Source organism: Micromys minutus, assembly GCF_963924665.1.
Source record: "Micromys minutus genome assembly, chromosome: 14".
Taxonomy (NCBI): Eukaryota; Metazoa; Chordata; class Mammalia; order Rodentia; family Muridae; genus Micromys; species Micromys minutus.
The window spans coordinates 42,897,831-42,918,018 of NC_137983.1; the positions used below are offsets into that span (position 1 = coordinate 42,897,831).

The 20,188-nt window shown below is 42.1% G+C and overlaps 1 protein-coding gene across 1 annotated transcript; it reads left to right on the top strand.

Moving 5' to 3' along the window:
- Window positions 1-796: 796 nt before the first annotated feature.
- On the top strand, window positions 797-17,006 carry FNTA (farnesyltransferase, CAAX box, subunit alpha). Its single transcript, XM_080928477.1, has 9 exons — window positions 797-1,034; window positions 3,254-3,339; window positions 5,683-5,797; window positions 8,247-8,351; window positions 10,330-10,456; window positions 11,936-12,084; window positions 14,835-14,897; window positions 15,831-16,002; window positions 16,200-17,006. Exons 1-9 carry the CDS (start codon window positions 835-837, stop codon window positions 16,314-16,316), a joined length of 1,134 nt encoding a protein of 377 aa, XP_080784603.1. The 5' UTR covers window positions 797-834; the 3' UTR covers window positions 16,317-17,006.
- Window positions 17,007-20,188: the final 3,182 nt, after the last annotated feature.

Genomic DNA, 20,188 nt, shown 5'->3' on the forward strand with positions numbered 1-20,188 from the left:
CTAATTAAAATTCAATATGCTTCTAATGACATCAGTCTCTTTCTTTTATTCCCACTTTGCCTCAATCAGTCCTGATTTAAGAACCCTCCCTAGAATATACTCTGACCAGACATGTTGGTTTTTGCACTGCTTCGAGTGAACCCTGTGCCTATTTGATAGTAAATATTTGTTAATTGAATATATCTATCCCCTATAATATTAAGAAAGGAGCTCCCATTATGTATAACATACATGCGTATTACTCACGCAGAATCCAAATTAACTCCAAAGACGCCCCTCCCCGATTAACAAAATGCTGCTTTATTTAAACTCCTAGCATTGAAAACCATGTAAAGTGTGAAAGAACGTAAAGGCCCTTTCAAGGTTAAAGTGGAACCCTGAGAGGGAAGAGAGGTGGCTGGCTGTGCACTGTTTTCAATTCTTCACACTCCTAAGACAGTCCAAAAGAAGGGGGCAGCTGGGGACTGGAGTTGTCACTTGGTGTTAGAGCACATGAGTAACATGTGTTAAGTCTTCGGGTTCCATTCCCAGCGTTGAAAAAGAAACAAAAGCAAAGAAATATTGAAGTTACACAAAGAAGAAAACAGCACTAACACCATAGATTGTCAAGAAGCACCTAAAGGCCTCTGAAGACCTTCAACCGGGAAGGGCCCCTGGAACCACAGCAAAGAGCACAGTAGACATCCTGGCCTGTCCAGGCCTCCGGGCCGGGCCCTCTACCCCCACGCCTCTATGGTAGAACCTGAGGAACCGGAAGTGGGCCACGCCGGGGGCGGGGCGGGCCGCGGAGGGGGCGGGGCCTCTACCACCACCTCTGCTGCGGACGGAGGCGAGATGGCGGCCACTGAGGGGGTCGGAGAATCTGCGCCAGGCGGTGAGCCCGGACAGCCAGAGCAACCGCCGCCCCCGCCTCCTCCGCCGCCAGCTCAGCCGCCGCAGGAAGAAGAGATGGCGGCCGAGGCCGGGGAAGCGGCGGCATCCCCTATGGACGACGGGTTTCGGAGCCTGGACTCGCCCACCTATGTCTTGTACAGGTAACGCCCTCCCGCGGGCCCGGGCGCTGGAGGCCGGGGATGAGCAGCGTTGCCAAAGCTGAGGTGCGAGCGACGCCGCAGCCGGGCGAACGGGGGCGCCCTCCGAATCCGCGCAGCCCCGGGTAGCAGGCTGCGGCGGCGCTCTTCTGAAGCTTGGGTGCGGTGACACTTCCGTAGTCCCGCAGTGCTGCCCTGCTGATAGCCATACATCATCAGAAAGGTGTCCTTTTGACAGCTTGCTGCGGAACAATTTAATTAAAACGGCTGGATTTGCTCTTTGCAAACGCCGTCAGGGCTTTACATGCCTTCTGCCAACTGGAGCAAACTTTCTTGCCTTTCCTTCAGCTTTGCCACTGTGCCCATCCCTTCTGTTCTCTCCTTTCTCTGTTCCCTAGTCCCGTGTCAAAAAGTACTTACTGTTTTCTGTAGTTCCACCTAAACCTTTTAGATGACTCATTTGCTATGTTTCCATGAATGAGTGAAAGGCATTATGCAGAGGTTTCTGCAGTTTGATGACTTCAGATTGGTTGTGGGGTCCCATGGCTCTCTGAACTTTTCTCTGATTTGTGAATCATGTTCTTCGGATTTCCGAAGGATTAAATGACAGTGTTTTCCATGACTCTAGGTTTTATATATATTAGCAGGTCGTTCTTTTCCCTCTCTTCTTAACATAAGGGATTGGATTTCAAGGTTAACTGTATACTGTCAGTAATTAAATGTCTGCTGTCAGTAACTGATTGGTATAGAGAAGAAGAAAAGAATATAAGTAAAGGATGGTCACACTGAGCAGTTCATGGAAGTCTCCATAGGCGCCTGTTGTTTCGATATACTGTTGTTTTGAGACTTTTCCCTGGATTGTTAGAGAGCTTACAGTATGTTAGGCAGGTTTTAAGTACTCAGAGTACTCATTACCTCTTATTCCCTCTCAAAGTAGCCTTCCAAAGTTGACTGATAACATTATGTTCATCTTATAAATGAAGAAACTGACATCCAGGCAGATTAATGATTTTCTTAATGTCACACAGGAAGTTATAACGCTAATGTTCCTGCTTAGGCAGTTGTCAGATTCCAGAGCCTTCTCTCACTCACGCTAAGCAGGCATTGTCCCACATCCCAGGCCCTTACTCTGCCTGTTAGTGACCCTACCAGGCCACTCTCAAGTAACAATAACTCCTAATGCTTCGATTGATGTTGGAAGGGGGATTGAGGCATCACTCCTAGGACTTTGTGCCTGTATTCTACCTCTTGAGATATATCCCCAGTCCTAACTTGAGTTTAAAAGGTTAGTTCATGTTTTAAAAAAATACTAACTCCAGAATCTTACTAAATACATGAGTGAAGCTAATTGGTTTTTTAAAGATTTATTTATTTATATATATATGAGTACACTGTAACTGTCTTCAGACATACCAGAAAAGGGTATCAGTCTCATTACAGATGGTTGTGAGCCACCATGTGGTTGCTGGGATTTGAACTCAAGACCTCTGGAAGAGCAGTCAGTGCTCTTAACGGCTGAGCCATCTCTCCAGCCCTGAAGCTAATTTTTAAGTTAAAACTTGGATACATTTTAGAAGACAACATTTTTCCACACTATAAATTTGAAATTGTTTATTATTAATTTTTTTTAAATAGGTGTTTTAAGCCAGTTGGCTGTGGCACACACCTTTAGTCCCAGCACTCAGGAGGCAGAGGCAGATGGATCTCCTGTGAGTTCAAAGCCAGCCTGTTCCCTAGAGCAAGTTCCAAGGCTACACAGAAAACTTTGTTTTTGAAAAGAAAAAAAAGCATTTTACTTTATGCCTGTGTGCCTGGGTATATGTCTGTGCTCATGTGCTCCACTACCCGTGGAGTTCAGAAAAAGGCATCTCATCCCCTGGAATGAGAATTATAATTTCAAATCGACATGTGGGTGCTTTGAACTGAACTCTGGCCTTCTGTAAGAGCAACAAGTGTTTTTTACTGCTGAGCCATATCTCCAGCCCCTTAATCATTTTTTCTAATCCAAAGATTATTTCTGTTTTACTTTAAAATTTTTAATATATGAAACAAAGTGGCAGAGGTTCACATGGAAGAATCCAATGATTACATTAAGATTCCCATTTGATTGGTGATTGTTGCCAATTAAAAATAAACAGAAACAAGAAACAAACAAACAAAAACCATCAGAATTGTTTTCTTCTAACATGTTTGAATATAATCATGAACATGTCTGTTTTCAGGGACAGGGAAGAATGGGCTGATATAGACCCCGTGCCCCAGAATGATGGCCCTAATCCAGTGGTCCAGATCATCTACAGTGAAAAATGTAAGTTTATGTTTATTAGGAAAATCTCTGTAAGCTGAACTTTATGTAAGCTGAACTTTTTTTTTTAACAAAATTGAAATTTACAACCATAAAGCAAGAAAAGTGAGAGACTTTTGTTTAACCTGAATTACTTTGGTGAGTTAATGTTTTCTTTGTCATTTGTCTTCATATTTTATTCAGGGGGTGGAGATATTCAAAGCAATGAATGTTACATTATAATACATAATAGTGATTGTCTGGTTGTGCTTCTAATTTGCATTTAAAGTATAACAGATGAATTACTGTTTTATTTAGAGTAAGCTTTAGTTGTTCAAGTACCGGCATTGTAAAATATATTTAGTTGTGCAGTGTTAGTTGAAATGTATGTAGTGATGTTTTCTTTAACAAAGTAGCCTATTCTTTGAACGTGAATGAATGTGAACTGTGCTGTAAACAGGAGTCATACAAATGGTGATTGTTCTTCTAGGAAATGGTAAATAGATGGAGTGCTGCTTTTGGAATTTTATGTGTTTCTATGTTTGCATGTGTAAATTTTCTACTCTCAGCACTTTGTTTTCTAAGATCATTTCTTTTTGCAAAAATAATTTAATTATTCATTTACTGGTTATAAAGTAATGGTAACAAATGTTTGAAAAGGAGAACAATGTTATGGGGTTTGCCATATATCAAGTATAAAAACGTAGCTGAACAGTTAACATGTCCTGCTAGTACAAAAATCAGAAGGGTCGTAAGCACTGAAAGTAGACCTCAGTATATATGAGGCTCAGTGAGTGACTAAAAAGTGTGTTTCATGCATTGTTCTGTTGACTATGGGTTTAAATAAAAAGCATATTTATGTCTTATTGATATAACTTAATATCTTAATTGTAAAAAAGTAAATTAGAGGTGAATTGATGACTTGAAACAAAAACAAATAAGCCATATGTAAAAGTAAGAGAATAATCTTTGGGTGGAGCTGTAGCTTCAGTAGAGCACTTGCCTGCCATATGCAGTACCCCTGGATTTAATCCCCAGCAGAACCACAGGCACATTGTCTCTGATCAAGAAACATCATCATCCATTTCTCAGGGGAAAAAAGATAAGCGAAGAAAATAATAATGATGAAGGCATTATGAGATTAGATATAAAATGCTCTTAAGTAAAATTTCAGCATATTTAACTACATGAAAATGTTTTCTGAAATATTTCCATATTTCTAGAAGAAATAGAAATATTCACACAGAAATGTCTACATCAGTAGTAACCAAACATCAGCCAAACCCAGGTCCTCAGTAGAAGCAGTAAGTGCTGTTACCTGCTGAGCCGTGTCTTCAGCCCTGCGAGCAGCTTCTGCTACCAATTCTAGACTCACTTTAGCAGATGGCATAAGGTAGCTGCCAAAGAGACGGCCGAGAAGATAAGAGCAGAGGACCTGAGTTGGTTGCCCAGCACCCACATGAGGCAGCTCATACTCCCTGTAATTCTAGCTCCAGGGAACACCCTCTTCTGGCTTCCATGGATACCTCAGTACACACAGTCACACATAAGTGAAAAGAAAATTAAATCTCTTTTAAAAAGAGAGATGTTGAGGGCTAAGAGCACAGACTTGGAGTCTGACTACCTGGCTAAAGTTCTGACATATTCATTTTACTGGATCTTTATCCATGAACACAGTATTTAACCTTTACGTAGTCAACACCCATAGAAAACTCTAAATGAGGACAGTAAAAGGAATTCTTGAAGAGATTGAGTGAATTTCTTACATATGTGCTAATACACTGTTCAGCTCCTCATAGTTAACACCAGGAATAACAGTTGTTAGAATATGCAGCAGTTTTTAAAACAGCAAAATTAAGAAAACAGTTATGTATTTCAGAGAGAAATAGATTAAAAATAATACTTGTAATTTCTGTAACCATTAAGATTTAGATCTGTTACAGCATGAATATTACATAGGGTGTTTGAAAGATTTAGTTTGGCATTAACCTATAATACACGTGGTAAGCATGACTAGACTTACATAGCTCGTGTGTTGCATCTGTGACGTCGAGCACTGAGTGGCATTCACTGTCATTTGCATCTGCTGATATGGTACACCATTGTAACCTAGTGCTTGGGAGTCAGGATCAGGAGTTCAAAGATAGCCTCAGATACAAAGCAAGCTTGGGTCCAGCCTAGTATACATGAGACACTATCACCACAAAATCAATAGAGTAATAGAGCAGCCCAACCACCCAGCTGTTAGACTCTGCTTTTTCATATAAGTGATACACATGCAAAGACCACATAGGTGTGTAATGGGTTTCTACTGTGGTTGTAGTGTTAAACAGAAAGTGACCCTCACATACTGTGCGTTCTCTCCAGTTAGAGATGTCTATGATTACTTCCGAGCTGTTCTGCAGCTCGATGAAAGAAGCGAACGAGCCTTTAAGCTCACCCAAGATGCTATTGAGTTAAATGCAGCCAACTACACAGTGTGGTAAGTAATGGTGTCCATTAATACTTACTTCTAGCAAGTCTCGTGTTTGAGTCCAAGTGAGCCCCTCTTAACTGCACTCCAGTTTTCATCAAAATAGTGATTCCCATATTTGCCCTCAAGTCTGTTGAATGAGAATAAGTCTCTGCTCCAGTCCCTTGTGTTACCAGAACCCCATTCCCATTTTCTTGAATTGACTTCTGTGTATCAGATAACACTGTGTGTTACTGTTTGCTTTTGCATTGTCGACATAATTCTTTCTATGAAAGATGCAGAGTCAGCTGTGCTTCTTTATACCACAAGTGAGTTATGCTTCTTGCTGTCCGTGTCTCAGAGGACAATATGTCCTTTAATGGAGGATCTTTTGTTTTAATTTTTTAACTTATGTGTGTACAATGCACATACATATCACAGCACCCATTGGTAGTCATTTCCTTCCACCGTGTGGGTCTCAGAAATTGAGCTCAATCTTCAGGCTTGGTTGCTATCATACCCCTTTACCCTCTAAGCCACTTCACCAGCCCTGTTTTCGTTTTTGTAGCAGACTCTAACATAGCTCAGGTTGACCTTAAACTCAGAAGGTGGCTGAGGAAGACTTGTGATGCTTCTGTATCTACCTCCTGGGATTCTCATTTTTGCAAAGCACATCCTTGAGCAGAAGAAAGCGTAGAGAAGATTGTGGATAAAAGTGTTTAAGATGAGGTTGGAGAGTAGTTAAGAGCACTTACTGCTTTTGTTTGTTGTTTGGTTTGGTTTTTCAAGACAGGGTTTCTCTGTGTAGCACTGGTTGTCGCGGAGCTCATTAGACCAGACTGGCCTCAAACTCCTAGCTCTGTTGGCCTCTACTAGGATTAAAGGCTTGCTTGTTGCTCTTAAATAGGACCTAGATTTAGTTCCCAGCACCCATGGTAGCTCACAGCCATCTATAACTCCATGTCCTCCTCTGGCTTATGCAGGCCAGTGTGTGCATGTGGGGCATACATTATATGCAGGCAGAACATTGAAATACATTTAAAAACTTTGTTTTTTAAAGTTAGATTTATTTAAGAGTTTTTTTTTTTTGTTTGTTTTGTTTTTTTTTGTCTTAAAGTCTTTGACTTTACTAAGAGACTTCTACAGTGAAAGCAGTTTCCTTTCCTTTTTTTTTTAAACCTCAGTTGTGGAAAAAATTCTCATTCTTCTTTTAAACCCTTTTTTTGAAAATGTATTTGAATGTTTTGTTTACATGTGTATCTGTATGCGACATGCATGCCCGGTGCCTTCAAAGGTCAGAGAGGAGAGAGTGGGATCTGGAATTAGAGTTACAGGATGGCCTTGAGCCACCATGGGGACTGAGCCCAGGTAAGAACACTGCTGGATTAGAAGTACAAAAGCAGGTTTACTTGGGAATGGCTCTCAGGTGAATTCACCAGGCTAAGGGCCAAGCTGGAGAAGTCGTTATGTGGACAGGGAGATAGGCAGAGAGACAGAGAACTCAGAGAGAGGGCTGAAAGACAGAACGAGGCAGAAACAGTGAGGGGCAGAGAGAGTAAGTAACCAAAATGTCTAGATTACATAGAGAAGAGCTTCTGGGGAAGGGCAGCTCAGCCCCTGAACTGGATGTTTATGGTAGGGATCGGGGTATGCCAGCCATACCTGTAATAGGTAGGGACTGAGGGATACTAGGAGAACCTGGAGGCCGGGTCTGTTTTGATATATTAAATAGGCGCCTCAATTGCTTGTCCTGGGTTTAAAACTTAACCTCCTTAACAACTGAGCCTTGTCTTGACCTCTATGTGTTCGTCTCTCCTGTCCTCTTCTGGATTGACTCTTAGCTGCATGTTAACCCTCCCGGGTTTTCTTTTCTTGGTTGCTTTTGTTGTTGTTTTCATCGTTGTTTCTTTTGTTCAATTTGTCTTATTGTATTTATTGTGTAGCCCTGGCTGTCCTGGAACTTTATATTCCAGACTCTGCTTTCTGAGGGTGGGGGTTAAAGGGCTGTGCCAGCACGTCCTGCAGAATGCCTTGTTTTATTTGTAAGATTTTGATGGTGGTTCTGAATACAATATTTTGGTAATGTTTGTAATATAATTATTATATAGTATATTATGTAAACTGTATCCTATGGAAAAGGAAGGGTTTTATTTTTATTATAGAATCTAGAATATTACCTGAAAATAACATTTTAATTATTCATCTTTCCATTCCTTAAAGCTCAAACTTTACTTCTGTCTTGCATTTGTTTGTGAGCCTCTCTGTTTACATGAACTGCTCCATTCTTCCAGTTCTAGATGTATGAATGTGGGCAGTTGTAAGCTCTTAGATTGCCAGCGTATTGGCCATGTAGAATAAGCACCAGACAGACTATTGTCTGTCTGTCTATTGTAGTCTTGTCTAGCAACTTTATTTGACATTCTTGCTAAGCAACTTGTATAAAGTAATGAGGTGTTGGGTGTTTGGTGTTTTGCTATAGGCATTTTCGGAGAGTTCTCTTAAGGTCGCTTCAAAAGGATCTACAAGAGGAAATGAACTACATCACTGCAATAATTGAGGAACAGCCCAAAAACTATCAAGTTTGGTAAGAGGAAAGCAAGAAGGAAATATGTCACTCTGCTGTAGCATTTGGCACTGGGTGCTGAGATTTCTTTATCAATTGAGTGCTTTACATTCAGACTGTTACCTGCCTCATAAAATTTCAGTTTTGGTTTTTGGAGCAGAAGTACTAGATTGGGAAAAATCTGAAAATGGTTTCCTGGTCAGTATAAAATAATTTTCTTATATTTGATAATTTATATTCATCTAACTAAAATGTTTATTAGTCTTGTAGCTACAGGAAAGCTAGTAACAATCTAAAGATGAGCGTGAATAAAAACCAGCTATTTTTATGGATCATTGTGAAAACATTGTGGTGGGAAAGCAGGGAACAGAAGCAGAAAAAGAGAAATGAGAGGAAAAGAAAGGACTCGAGTTGTGATAGTGCCCAGAGATGGACCGCTGGCACTTCTGTGTGCTGCGGCGGTGAGTAAGCGGTGGGTGCAAGAAATGAGAAAAGCCTGTGGAGAAGACTTCTGAAGCAAAAGAAACATTCTGAACACAAGAACTCAAGAGCACCTTGCACTCAGAGACATGCATATAATTCTGTCTACAGCACATTTCAGGAGCCCTTGAGAGACAGGCAGAGGATAACCACAGACCTGAGCATGACCTTATGGACATTGATCTAGATATGGCAGTGGTTCTCAACCTGCGGGCGGGCCCTTTGGGAGTGGAGCAACACTTTTACAGGGGTCACATAAAATAATTAGAAACATCAGACATTCCCTTACAATGTATAACAGTAGCAAAATTAGTTATGAAGTAACAACAAAAATAATGTTATGGTTGGGCCACCACAACATGAGAGTTGCAGCCTTAGGAAAGTTTAGAACCACTGCTCTAGTTGGTTAACGCCTGTCCCCAGTGTTAGGAGAAGCAGCACTGAGCCGGCCGTGGCAGCTGCTGAGTAGAGCACTCAGTGGGGTTTGCCTGGGAATCAATGCTTGACTTTCATTCTAATGCAAGATGAGCAGTGCAAACCCTGGCTTCTAACTAGTTGATCTTTATTAAATTCTCACTGTGAAACTATGCTGTAAACTATTCCTGTCTCTGAAAAGTCTTTAAATCATAGAATATCAGCAGATTATTGTATTGTTGTTTTACGAGAAGTCAGATTGGTAAAACATACCTCAAAAGTTGGGGAAAGAAAATATTAGTCATGTTCAATAATAGAAATTCTTTTTTTTTTTAGGATTTTTTCACTGATAGCATCTTGCCTTGTTTATATTATGTGAGGTAGATCTTTAAAATGTTCATCCCTGTGGTGTTGGGTTTTACCTGAGTTTCCTGTTCATGGCCCTTGTGCTCATGAGCACCTTTCACACACCATGCAGCTCACAGTGGACTAGTCACACTATTAACACTGCCTTACCCCGTGAACATGTTTGTTTCCTGGTCATGTGGGGATGAAAGCCAGAGTTTCAACACACACTAGGCAAGTGCTCCACCATTGAGCTCACTATTGCCTCATGGTGCACCTTTTACCTTCCAGAGTGAGTAAGGAAAACTGAAAATGGAGCACAGTATAAAAAGTCTTTCTCTAGCACAGAAACTGTCTTGTGACAGATTTGTAACTTGTCCTACTTACACATTTTTTTAGGGCAGAAGTAAATAAGTTCTGCTTACAAACTGGTAGAATGAAGAGTTGCTTGTCTGGTGACATTCTGATCATAGTGACAGTGACTGACTGGTTTTATTTAGAGAGTCATTAGAACGGGTGGACTAGTATCACATCTCTTCAGAACTGCTGAACAAAGGCCTGGGCTGTGAAAAAATTACCGTAGTTGCAGGTCTGGCTTGAGAGACCTATGCCCTACATAGCTGATTGTACACAATCTGTCACTGTGCCTCTCAACTCAGTGCTGGAACTCTGTCACTGTTAACCTTTCTGGCAGCTTTGGGAATTAGGGGTGAACTTGTATTTTCTGACTTGACCTATGCTTTCCCTTTTCTATTGGCAGGCACCATAGGAGAGTATTAGTGGAATGGCTGAAAGATCCTTCTCAAGAGCTTGAGTTCATTGCCAATATTCTTAATCAGGATGCAAAGAACTATCATGCCTGGCAGCATCGACAGTGGGTCATTCAGGTATCACCTTCCTTAAAGTCTGAGTCTGAACAAACAGATGAGCGTACATGATTAAACCTGTAAAGATGCTTGAAACCAAAAAAGGGAGGGGAGGGGGCTGGAGAGGTGGCTCAGCGGTTAAGAGCGCTGACTGCTCTTTCAGAGGTCCTGAGTTCAAATCCCATCAGCCACATGGTGGCTCACAACCATCTGTAATGGGATCTGATGCCCTCTTCTGGTGTGTACTTATATACAATAAATAAGACAGCTCCGGTGTACTTATATATAATAAATAAACTTTAAAAAAATTATATGATGGGTTGGATCTCTCTTCCGAGTAGCACTTGCTACTCTTGCAGAAGACCTGAGTTTGAAGGGGGAGCACTGTTGTGTGGCAGCTCACAACTGTAACCCAAGACTCAGGGGATCTTACACCTGCTTCTGGTCTACATGCACAGGGGACACAGACATGCATACAGCCAAACCTTCATACACATGAGATTAAAAATGAAGAAAAAAATACTTTAAAAAGTTATGTAAGTCAGTGTTTCTCGAACTTGGTGTTTGGGGATGGTTGGCAGTACTTGGGAGAGCTTGCTGTGTGGCCATACAACAGTACTCCCCCTTCATTGTTCATCAGCATAGAACTTTTCATGACAATGTTATGACTTTTAAAATTAGCGACCAACTTAGAAATTCTTAATCTTGCTGTTGTGAAATAAAAAATAAAAATACACTCACTTTTTCAAAATGCCTTAACCATAAAGTAAAACTTGACATTTAAATAAAATGTGCATATCTCTCTGTTTGTTTTAAAGTAATTTTATCATGCATTTCCTTTTTAAAGTTTACTTGTTTTGTTTTTGAGGCAAGGTTTCAATCTGTGGCCCAGAATATTCCTAAACTCTTGATCCTCCTGCCTCAGCCTCCTGAATGCTGGGATACCTGATATGTGCTATCCCTCCTGCCTGTATTTACACTTAAACAGTGCTTCTCTGTGTTTAGTGCTGCATATTAATACCTTCACATCAGTGTGTGTGCTCGTAAAGCTATGCAGTCCTTTACCAGTAATTTGGTTGTTGGTTTTTGTTTTTTCCCTTCTAAATTTTCTTTGACTTCTGTTTGTTTAATTTGTACCTTTGTGGGATCTATGCTCAATTTCTCTCCTCCTCCTCTCCTTCCCTTCCTTACTCTTCCTCCCTTTCTCTCTTCCTCTGTCTCTGTCTCTCACTCTCCTCTCTCTTCTTTTTTTCTTTCCAACAATGTCTTATGTAACCCAGTTTGGATTTGAATATGTGTAGTTGACAGTGACCTTGAATTTCTAGTCCTTGTACATCTACTGGATGCTAGGATCACAGCTGCTTGTCACCATGGTAACCCCCTTCTCTTCAGGTCTACCTTCTTAGCTTTGCTGACATTTTGCTTGTTTATTTGTTTGTTTGTTTTTGTTGTTTTATAAATAGTAGAGCATTTCTAACTGGCTTTTTTTTTTTTTTTTAGGAATTTCGACTTTGGGATAACGAGCTGCAGTATGTAGACCAGCTTCTCAGAGAGGATGTGAGAAATAACTCTGTGTGGAACCAAAGACATTTTGTCATTTCTAATACCACTGGCTACAGTGATCGAGCTGTGTTAGAGAGAGAAGTCCAGTTAGTATCCTGTGTTGCTCATTCCTTCATTAAAAATTTGCACACCTGTCATGTTTCAGGCACTCAGATGCTGTAAAATCAATACATTCCCAGGCCCTAGAAACTCAGTGGGGCAGATTTGGGAAAAACACATCAAGGATGAAATTGCCTGTAATGCATACAGTACACCTGTGTGTTGCAGGTTCTTAAGTTTCTTAATATATTGTTGATTCTAGAGATTGTGAAGAAATTGGTTTCATAGTGCCAGGAAGTCTTTATTTTGGTTCTATCTCACCAAATTCTGTTGCATTTTAGATAGTAGTTCCCAGATGCTGAGTCATTTTTGTGAGCCTTTTGGCTGTACAAGTGACTGACTGTAGGTGCCGAGTAACACTCCTAGCTTTAAACAGGTGACTCTAGACAGTGCATCTGTAGTGACAAAATGGCACACGCACACTGACAGATGTGGCTGTATGTAAAACTCTTAAGAGCTCTGAGCCAATTTTCCTCAACCCCTTTTTAATACCGGGTCTTGCCCTGTCTGTAGCCCAGGCTGGGCTAGAACATCAGAGCTTTGTACTTGAGTGCTAGGATTCTGGGCAAGCTCCGCCACACACAAGGGCTGTTCCTGACCCGACATAAACAGTCGATGCCAGAGGAGAAAGTTCAGACCGTTAGCACCAGTGCTTTCCTCTTGTTGGAGTTGTTTTCCCACCAGTCAGTGGAACCCTTTACAGTTACCGTACCGTGGCTTGACCCAGGTTGTAGTGCATGGATTTCAAGTATTTAATATTTTTTATTCACTATGCCTTCATTGGGTTAGTTTTTAAAAAAACTAAAATACTGAAAAAGCATTTGGAAAGTGCAGATTGGTCTCCCTTTAGGGGTAGATCGGTGGCTCTCAGTTTGTCAGAATTAAGGCATATTCCCAAAGATGGCAAAAATGATATTTAAAATAATAGCTGTATTAATTGAGGATTCGGGTGTGTTAATTAGAATTTTAACTCTTAAGAATATAGGTAAGCATGTAGCTCTGATTGTGTTTATGCTTCCCCTTTTGTTGTAGGGTAATGTAGTCTGTTTATAAATTAACTTTTAAGTTTAAAGACAAAACTTGCCTTTTCTTGTGGTGTAGTTGTAAAGCACTTGCCTAGCTTGTACAGAGCCATGAATTTGATCCCCGGCACACCATGAAACCACGTGTGGTGGGTGCTGCACACCTGTGACCTTGGCACTTAGTTGGTCGGCAGGAACATCAGAAGGTCAAGGTCATCCATTGCTATATAACAAGTCCCAGGCCAACCTGGGCTCCTTGAGATCCTTACTCTAAAAAGAGAGAGATGGAAAGAAAATAAAGAATTGTCAAAAGATTTCTAATTCTCTCTAGAATAAGCTGCAGTTCTGTATAGCCTTTCAAGCTTTGTACGAGCATTTGCAGACATGCACAACATTTTCTATAGGAATTGTTTAGGTATATATGCAGAGGGTTGTGTGTTTATGAGACAGAGTTTCATGTGTCACACTGGCTTAGAACACAGTACATGGACTGGTACAGTGTTTGGACTTGTAGTATTCCTGCCTCCCCCCTTCAGTGCTACAGCAATGGGTTTTTGTTTGTTAGTTTGTTATTTACTGTATCTTTGCTATAGTTCTGTGAAGTCTAGTCTACTGCTGTAGGTTAAGTCTACTTTACCTAAATTACTTGGCACCAGTCTTGCTGAGATTTTGGAACATTGACATTGCATTATTATTGATTATTAATCTTATAATATATACTTATGACCATTTTTATTTTTATTTATTATTTTTTATCTTTTATGTAATTTCCATGTTTCTCTTCTTTTTTTCTCCCCCCCCCCTTTTTTTTTTTTTTTTTTTTTGAGACAGGATCTTATTGTGTAGTGATGACTAGCCTGGGACATGCTTTGTAGTGAAGACTGGCATTGAACTCACAGAGGCTCACCTGCCTCTGTCTCCCCAGTGCTGGGATTAAAGGTCTGCACCATCGCACAGTTCCATGCCATTTCTTATAGCTCCTGAAGTGATGTCAGTTACTGAGGTTTCTTAGACCTCAGTTGCCTTTGACTCACCACCCCAGGGTGCTGTATGAATACAAGACAGGTCCCGTGCTTTTAGCTAACCTTCTTTCCAGAAGGAGAAAGATCCAATATTCTTTTTTTTTTAAAAAGAATATGTAGTTGTTTGGAGGATCCAATCCAAAGTAAAGTCTTTTACATGCTACATGTGTCCAGATGTCTACAGAGCCCAACAACTTCAGATGCTGTGATGCTGGGAAAACAGGGATAACAGATGATTGTGAGCTGTCAGATATGGGTGCTAAGAACCAAACCCACATCCTCAGGAAGAGTAGGAAGTGCTCTTATCCACCAGGCCATCTCCAGCCCTTCTATATATCTTAGAAGAAAAGACCCAAATGTTTATTCTGTGTGTATGAGTGTTTTGTCTGCAAGTATGCCTTTGTGTCACCTGCATGTGGTGCTTGAAGTAGATGGAGGAGGTCGGATCCCTTGGGGCTGGTTTCAGACGGTTGTGATCTGCCATGTGCATGCAGGAAATTTGGAAGAGCCAATGATCTCAACTGCTGAGCCACCGCAACAGCGCCGTGTCCTAGCGGAAAGCAGGGTGCTACGACAAGATGACAACCGCACAGACTAGGCCTCTGTTCTCTTAGTTGGCTCCCCAGTGCTCTCCCAGTGCTGCTAAAACTGTCGGCTTTCCTTTCGTCTAAAACCCTTTGTGTTTTCTCATAGGTACACTCTGGAGATGATCAAACTAGTGCCACATAATGAGAGTGCGTGGAACTACTTGAAAGGGTAAGACCTGCTCTCACTTGTCGTGAGCGAACCAGCAGTGTTCTGTGCTGGTGCAGCTGAGCGTGAAAGCAGGGTGGTTGGTAATCCCCAGGCATCGTGCCCTTGGTCTCTCTCCTTTTCACCCCAAGAACACACCAGGACAGTTTTCAGAACAGTACAAAGGAAATGATGATGCATTTTACTAGCATGTATAACTCAAAGTGCTAAAGCGTCTAGACTTTGTTTCAAAGAATGGAACACACCGTCCGTGTGGGTTCAATATAACCGCAGCATAAACTTGACAAGTCACTCAGATGGGTGGCCAACATTTTCACTGTCGGAGTTGCTTCCAGTGACAAGTCTTACTCTTAAAAAGGTTTCGAGGGTCTGGCCCTTGACACACCCTGGTCCACAGACCAGATCCTGAGGCGCAGTCACACTTGGAGAGGCTCCATGACCTATAATCCCTTCAGTAGCTGAGGTGTGAAGAACCACCTAAAGAAAAGTAGGGGCATCTTTCTTGCTCTTCCCTTTACCTTTAGGAAGAGTTCTTCTCTGCTTCATTGTACACGTAATGTAGCTTGAGTTATGATTGTTTACAGCTTTCTTAGGTGGGTCTCCTTTATATCAGGTTGCTCTAAGACTATGACACTGACAGTGACTTGAGATGTGATCAGCATACCTGGGTTGTGCACTGCTGGGCATTGAGCCCATGGTCCTGTGCATGCTAGGCAAGCACTGCCAGCTGAGCCACATCCCCAGTTCAACTTCATTGTATTTTAAGTTAATTTTTTACTCAACTTTAAGCCTCCATCAAAGCCCACACAGTTTAAAATAAATTCTTTTTTCTTTTCCCACCTCACTTGTTCATAACAAGTCTTCCCTTGCTTACTTTCTCCTGATCTTTTTCCAATTGGGTGTGCGCTCTCTGAGTGGAGTTTTGTTTTGTTTTAGGATTTTGCAGGATCGTGGTCTTTCCAGATATCCTAATCTATTAAATCAGTTGCTTGATTTACAACCAAGTCACAGTTCCCCCTACCTAATTGCCTTTCTTGTGGATGTCTATGAAGACATGCTAGAAAACCAGTGTGACAACAAGGAGGACATCCTTAATAAAGCTCTAGAGGTGAGTTAGTGTGCAGCAGGTCCACTCACTGCCTCATCTGCTGCCACCTCTCGGGGTTTCTCAGGGTCCCTTCTGGTTTAGGGGCAACACTGTCAGTGTGTGGCTGCTGTACAGCGTCTTGTTTGCGCACCCACATTACATTGACATATGCCTTTGAGTGAGCTAAATATTAATACACTTTTATTTTTCATTTTCAGTTATGTGAGATCCTAGCTAAAGAGAAGGACACTATAAGAAAGGAGTATTGGAGATATATTGGACGGTCCCTTCAGAGTAAACACAGCAGAGAGAGTGACACACCAGCCAGTGTATAAGCGAGAGCATCCGGAAGAAGTGGACGATGCTCTAAGGCCTCTTGTGCAGGAGCGTAGAGCGGTTAGAGTGGTCATCTCTTGCCTGTGCGCTAAAGCTGTCCAGGTGCTGCTTTTAACAGAACTAAGTATGACTCCTGCTTGCTGACGCTGTTCAGACTAGCTAAGAGTCGGTTTTCTAAAGCAAAGTCATTGGAGGGGAGGGTGAAGAAAACTTTCCCATAAAGGAACTACTGCTTTTGTAGTCTTCCCAACATTTAATCCAATCCTGTAGAATCAGCATCTCCTGAACGATGTGATGCAAGGCCGTGTGCAGGAGTGACTGAAGGTAACTGTGTCACTGATTTGCAGTAACTTAAACCTCGGTGCATTGCATAGGGACTGCAACCGTCGGTCGGCACTGCTGTGCCACACTCACAGGATCTTGCTGTCACTGTAACCAACTAATGCCAAAAGAAAAGTTTTATAATAAAATCACATCATCTATAAACAACACCATAGTGTTTGGTGTTTAACAACATATAAAGGACAAGCAAAGAGCCCAGTGCCTGGGAGGCTGAGATTGGAGAATTACGGCAAGTTTGAGGAGGGTCTGGACCATGTAGAGAGGTTCATGCCAGTTCAGAATACAGAGGATGGCCTTCTTTTGGAAAAAAAAAAAATGTCAAAAATGGAGAAAGAAAATGTTACTATATAATTTGTGGTTGTGGGAGGGAAATGTGAATTTGTTAAAAATGCAAATTGGTCCATTTTTTACTGTCAGCAACAAAATCTACTCAAGATGATTTAAACTGGATTTATTCAACATGGATATAGCTCACAGTGACTTCCTTATCATCCAGAAGTTCACCCCGCATCCATTGTGCTGTAGCGACAACGTACTGCTGCCTGAACCAGAGCTGGGAAGCTGCTGGAGGACTTGGAAAGCACAGACCAGTTAGGAAGGATCCGAGTGGCTCCAGCAGCAGTCCACAAAGGGTTTTCAGTGTTAGAACACCATACTGCAGCTAAGGAAACCGCTTTGAGGAGTTGAGTAATCCTCTTCTCCACATAAACTTGGGAAATAACTTTTAGTAGAGAAAATACATTTAAGTCATTTTTTAAAAGATATATTTATTTATTATACATAAGTACACTGTAGGTGTCTTCCTGCAGAAGAGGGTATCAGATCCCATTACAGATGGTTGTGAGCCACCGTGTGGTTGCTGGGAACTGAACTCAGGACCTCTGGAAGAGCAGTCAGTGCTCTAACCACTGAGCCACCTCTCCAGCCCCATTTACGTCATTTTTAATTCTTTTTGTTGTTGTTTTACATCTTATGTTAGTATTTGTCACTTGTGGATTTCCAAAATTTCTAGTGCTATATTTGAAAGTAGCATAAAATATCATCTCTGGTTTGTAGTAGAAACAACAAAGCCTAGCCTACTGGTCAATTGTGGTGGTGCATGTCTCGGATGCCAGCATTCAGGAGGCAGAAGCAGTCGTGTCTTTGTGAGTTCAAGACTAGCCTGGTCTACATTTTGTGGTCCAGGTCTGCCAGGCCACATAGGAAGACTTTGTCTCAAAAAGACAAAAACAAGCCAGTCTAAGAACATTTATCCTCAGAAATTGCTGTCAGTGACTTAAAATGGTTGTTAGGGCTGCTGACTCAGCAAAGCTGTGAGAGCCTAAGCCCAGCATAGCAGCACATACCTAAGATCCCTGCGTGCAGAGGTTCACCACGAGCTCAGTGGCAGTCTGACCAACCAAGTGAGATTCTGCCTTGACAAACACAAGCAGGCATGCTGATATTCCCCTGTAAGTCCTACGATCCAGAGGCTACGAGATAGCCAGCCCCTGCCTCAGACATGCTTCTGTTAGACTCTCAGTCTCTGCTCCACACCTCTACTCTGCCATCACAATGTGTTTGTCTCTCAGATCCTCCTCACAATAGCTGAGCCACCTCAGCCCCTTTAAGCATTTGTTTCAGGGTTGTACACGCCATTTAGCATTATTTTGGGCATGGGCAGACCCCTCATCATCTCACACACCTTGAAGTGTCTTGTGCTGACCGGAATCAGGTGTGATGTTCAGGTCACTCAGCCTCCCAGTGTTGAGATTAAAGGCAAGTGCCACTACACTTGCATACCCAGAACAGTTGGTCTATTGCACTCAGAAACTTGCACAAGATCAAGCCAGCTAGAACTCCAGCATAGCCTGGGGAAGTGCTTCCTCCCCTCCCCCTTACTGAGGGAAGACTGCCAGTTGGTCACTTTATGGAGGGAGAATCCTTTCTGAGGGTAAAACCATACCCATGCATACAGGGGCAGCCCTAGTGGGAGCAGCAGTGAGTAGGGAGGAGAAGGAGAAACATGGAGCTGGGAAGGAGACATGTTGAGAAGAAGGTGAAGGGAAATGGGGCATCTGACCTTAACTCACTCCTAAGAATAAGAAAAAAATAATAATTAAAAAAACCCACAAGAATCTGCCTATATTCACAATTGTGCTACAGCCAAGGAGCAGGTGGGCCTGGGGAGGGGTGGGGGGAGTTGACTTGGGCTTTTTCAGAGTCCATTTCCACTGGGTAGGAAGGAAGGCTCTGCTGAATTCTGGTCCTGCAGCTTTTGGTTGGCAGTCACATTTGCTACTGCGGTGCAGGTGACTGGGGATGAATAAAGAAAAGGCAGAGGTGGAAAGGGGGATAGAACAACACAAACCTGAGAGTTTCCTCCACTTCCTGGTTTAGGAGTCTTCTTTGCTGCTTCCTACTTAACCAGAGGATTTCCAGGTTTGAGCTGTACTGAACTGAGGTCAGGGGAAGACATCCCCTGATCAGATCCATGCTGCTCCAAACGCGACTTCCTGGTCCTCCACAAATAGCTCCGCCATCGGTTCTGCTTGGATTTTAAAGCTGTGCTTTACAGAAGCATCAGCTCCATCTTTCTGGGACATCCCCTCCCCATCTTTTGAAATTGCTGTCTTACTGACTTCCAATGTGTGAGTGAGCTCCTGGAGTCAATCCCCAGTACCCCAACATTAGAAACATTGTTTCCCACCCTTACTTTCGAATTCTAATACAATACTCTGACAAAAGCAACTTAAGAGGGGCAAATATTTACTATTACGGCTCATTATGGCAATGGCATACAGGCTCTCATTTCAAGGAAGATACAGCAGCAGGCAGGGCTGTGATGCTTGCCTGGACCATCATACTCAGAAAGTAGAGAGTGAACCGGACAAGAGGCCCGTTAATAATCACACCCTAACAAGGCTACTTCCAAAACAGCCTCCCTCCCCCACAGAGGACCACTGAAGCACTGAGTCTATGGGGGATGTTTAACATTGAAAGCACTATATCCATGCGTTACAAGTATCTCTTCATGTCAGCATGTGTCATTTCAGCATAACTTACATGTGTGTGCTTTTGGAGATCAAAGGGTGTGGTGAGAATCTTTGCTCATCTGACCATGTGAGTCCTAGAGATTGACTTGGACCATCAGGCTTGATGGCCATCTCTCAGGCCCCTACAGCATCGTTTCTTATTATAGCAAACCGTATGTAACGCACCTCATGGTTTTAGTCATTTTGTAAAAGGTTGTTTTGGAATTTGTTTTATGTGTATGGGTGTTTTGTGTGCTTATGTGTCTGAGTACCATCTGTGTGCAGTGCCCTCGGAGGGCAGAAGCAGAGGAGGTCTAAGCCTCTAGAACTGAGTTGCAGGTGGTGGTTAGCTGCTAAGTGGATGATTGGAACCCAGGTCCTCTGGAAGAGCAACCAATGCTCGTACCTGCTGAGCCGTCTCCAGCCCCTATTTTAGCCATTTTTAAGTGCATATTTCAGAGGCATCCGATATATTCACATTATTTTACAACCATTACCTCCATCATCACTAGAAG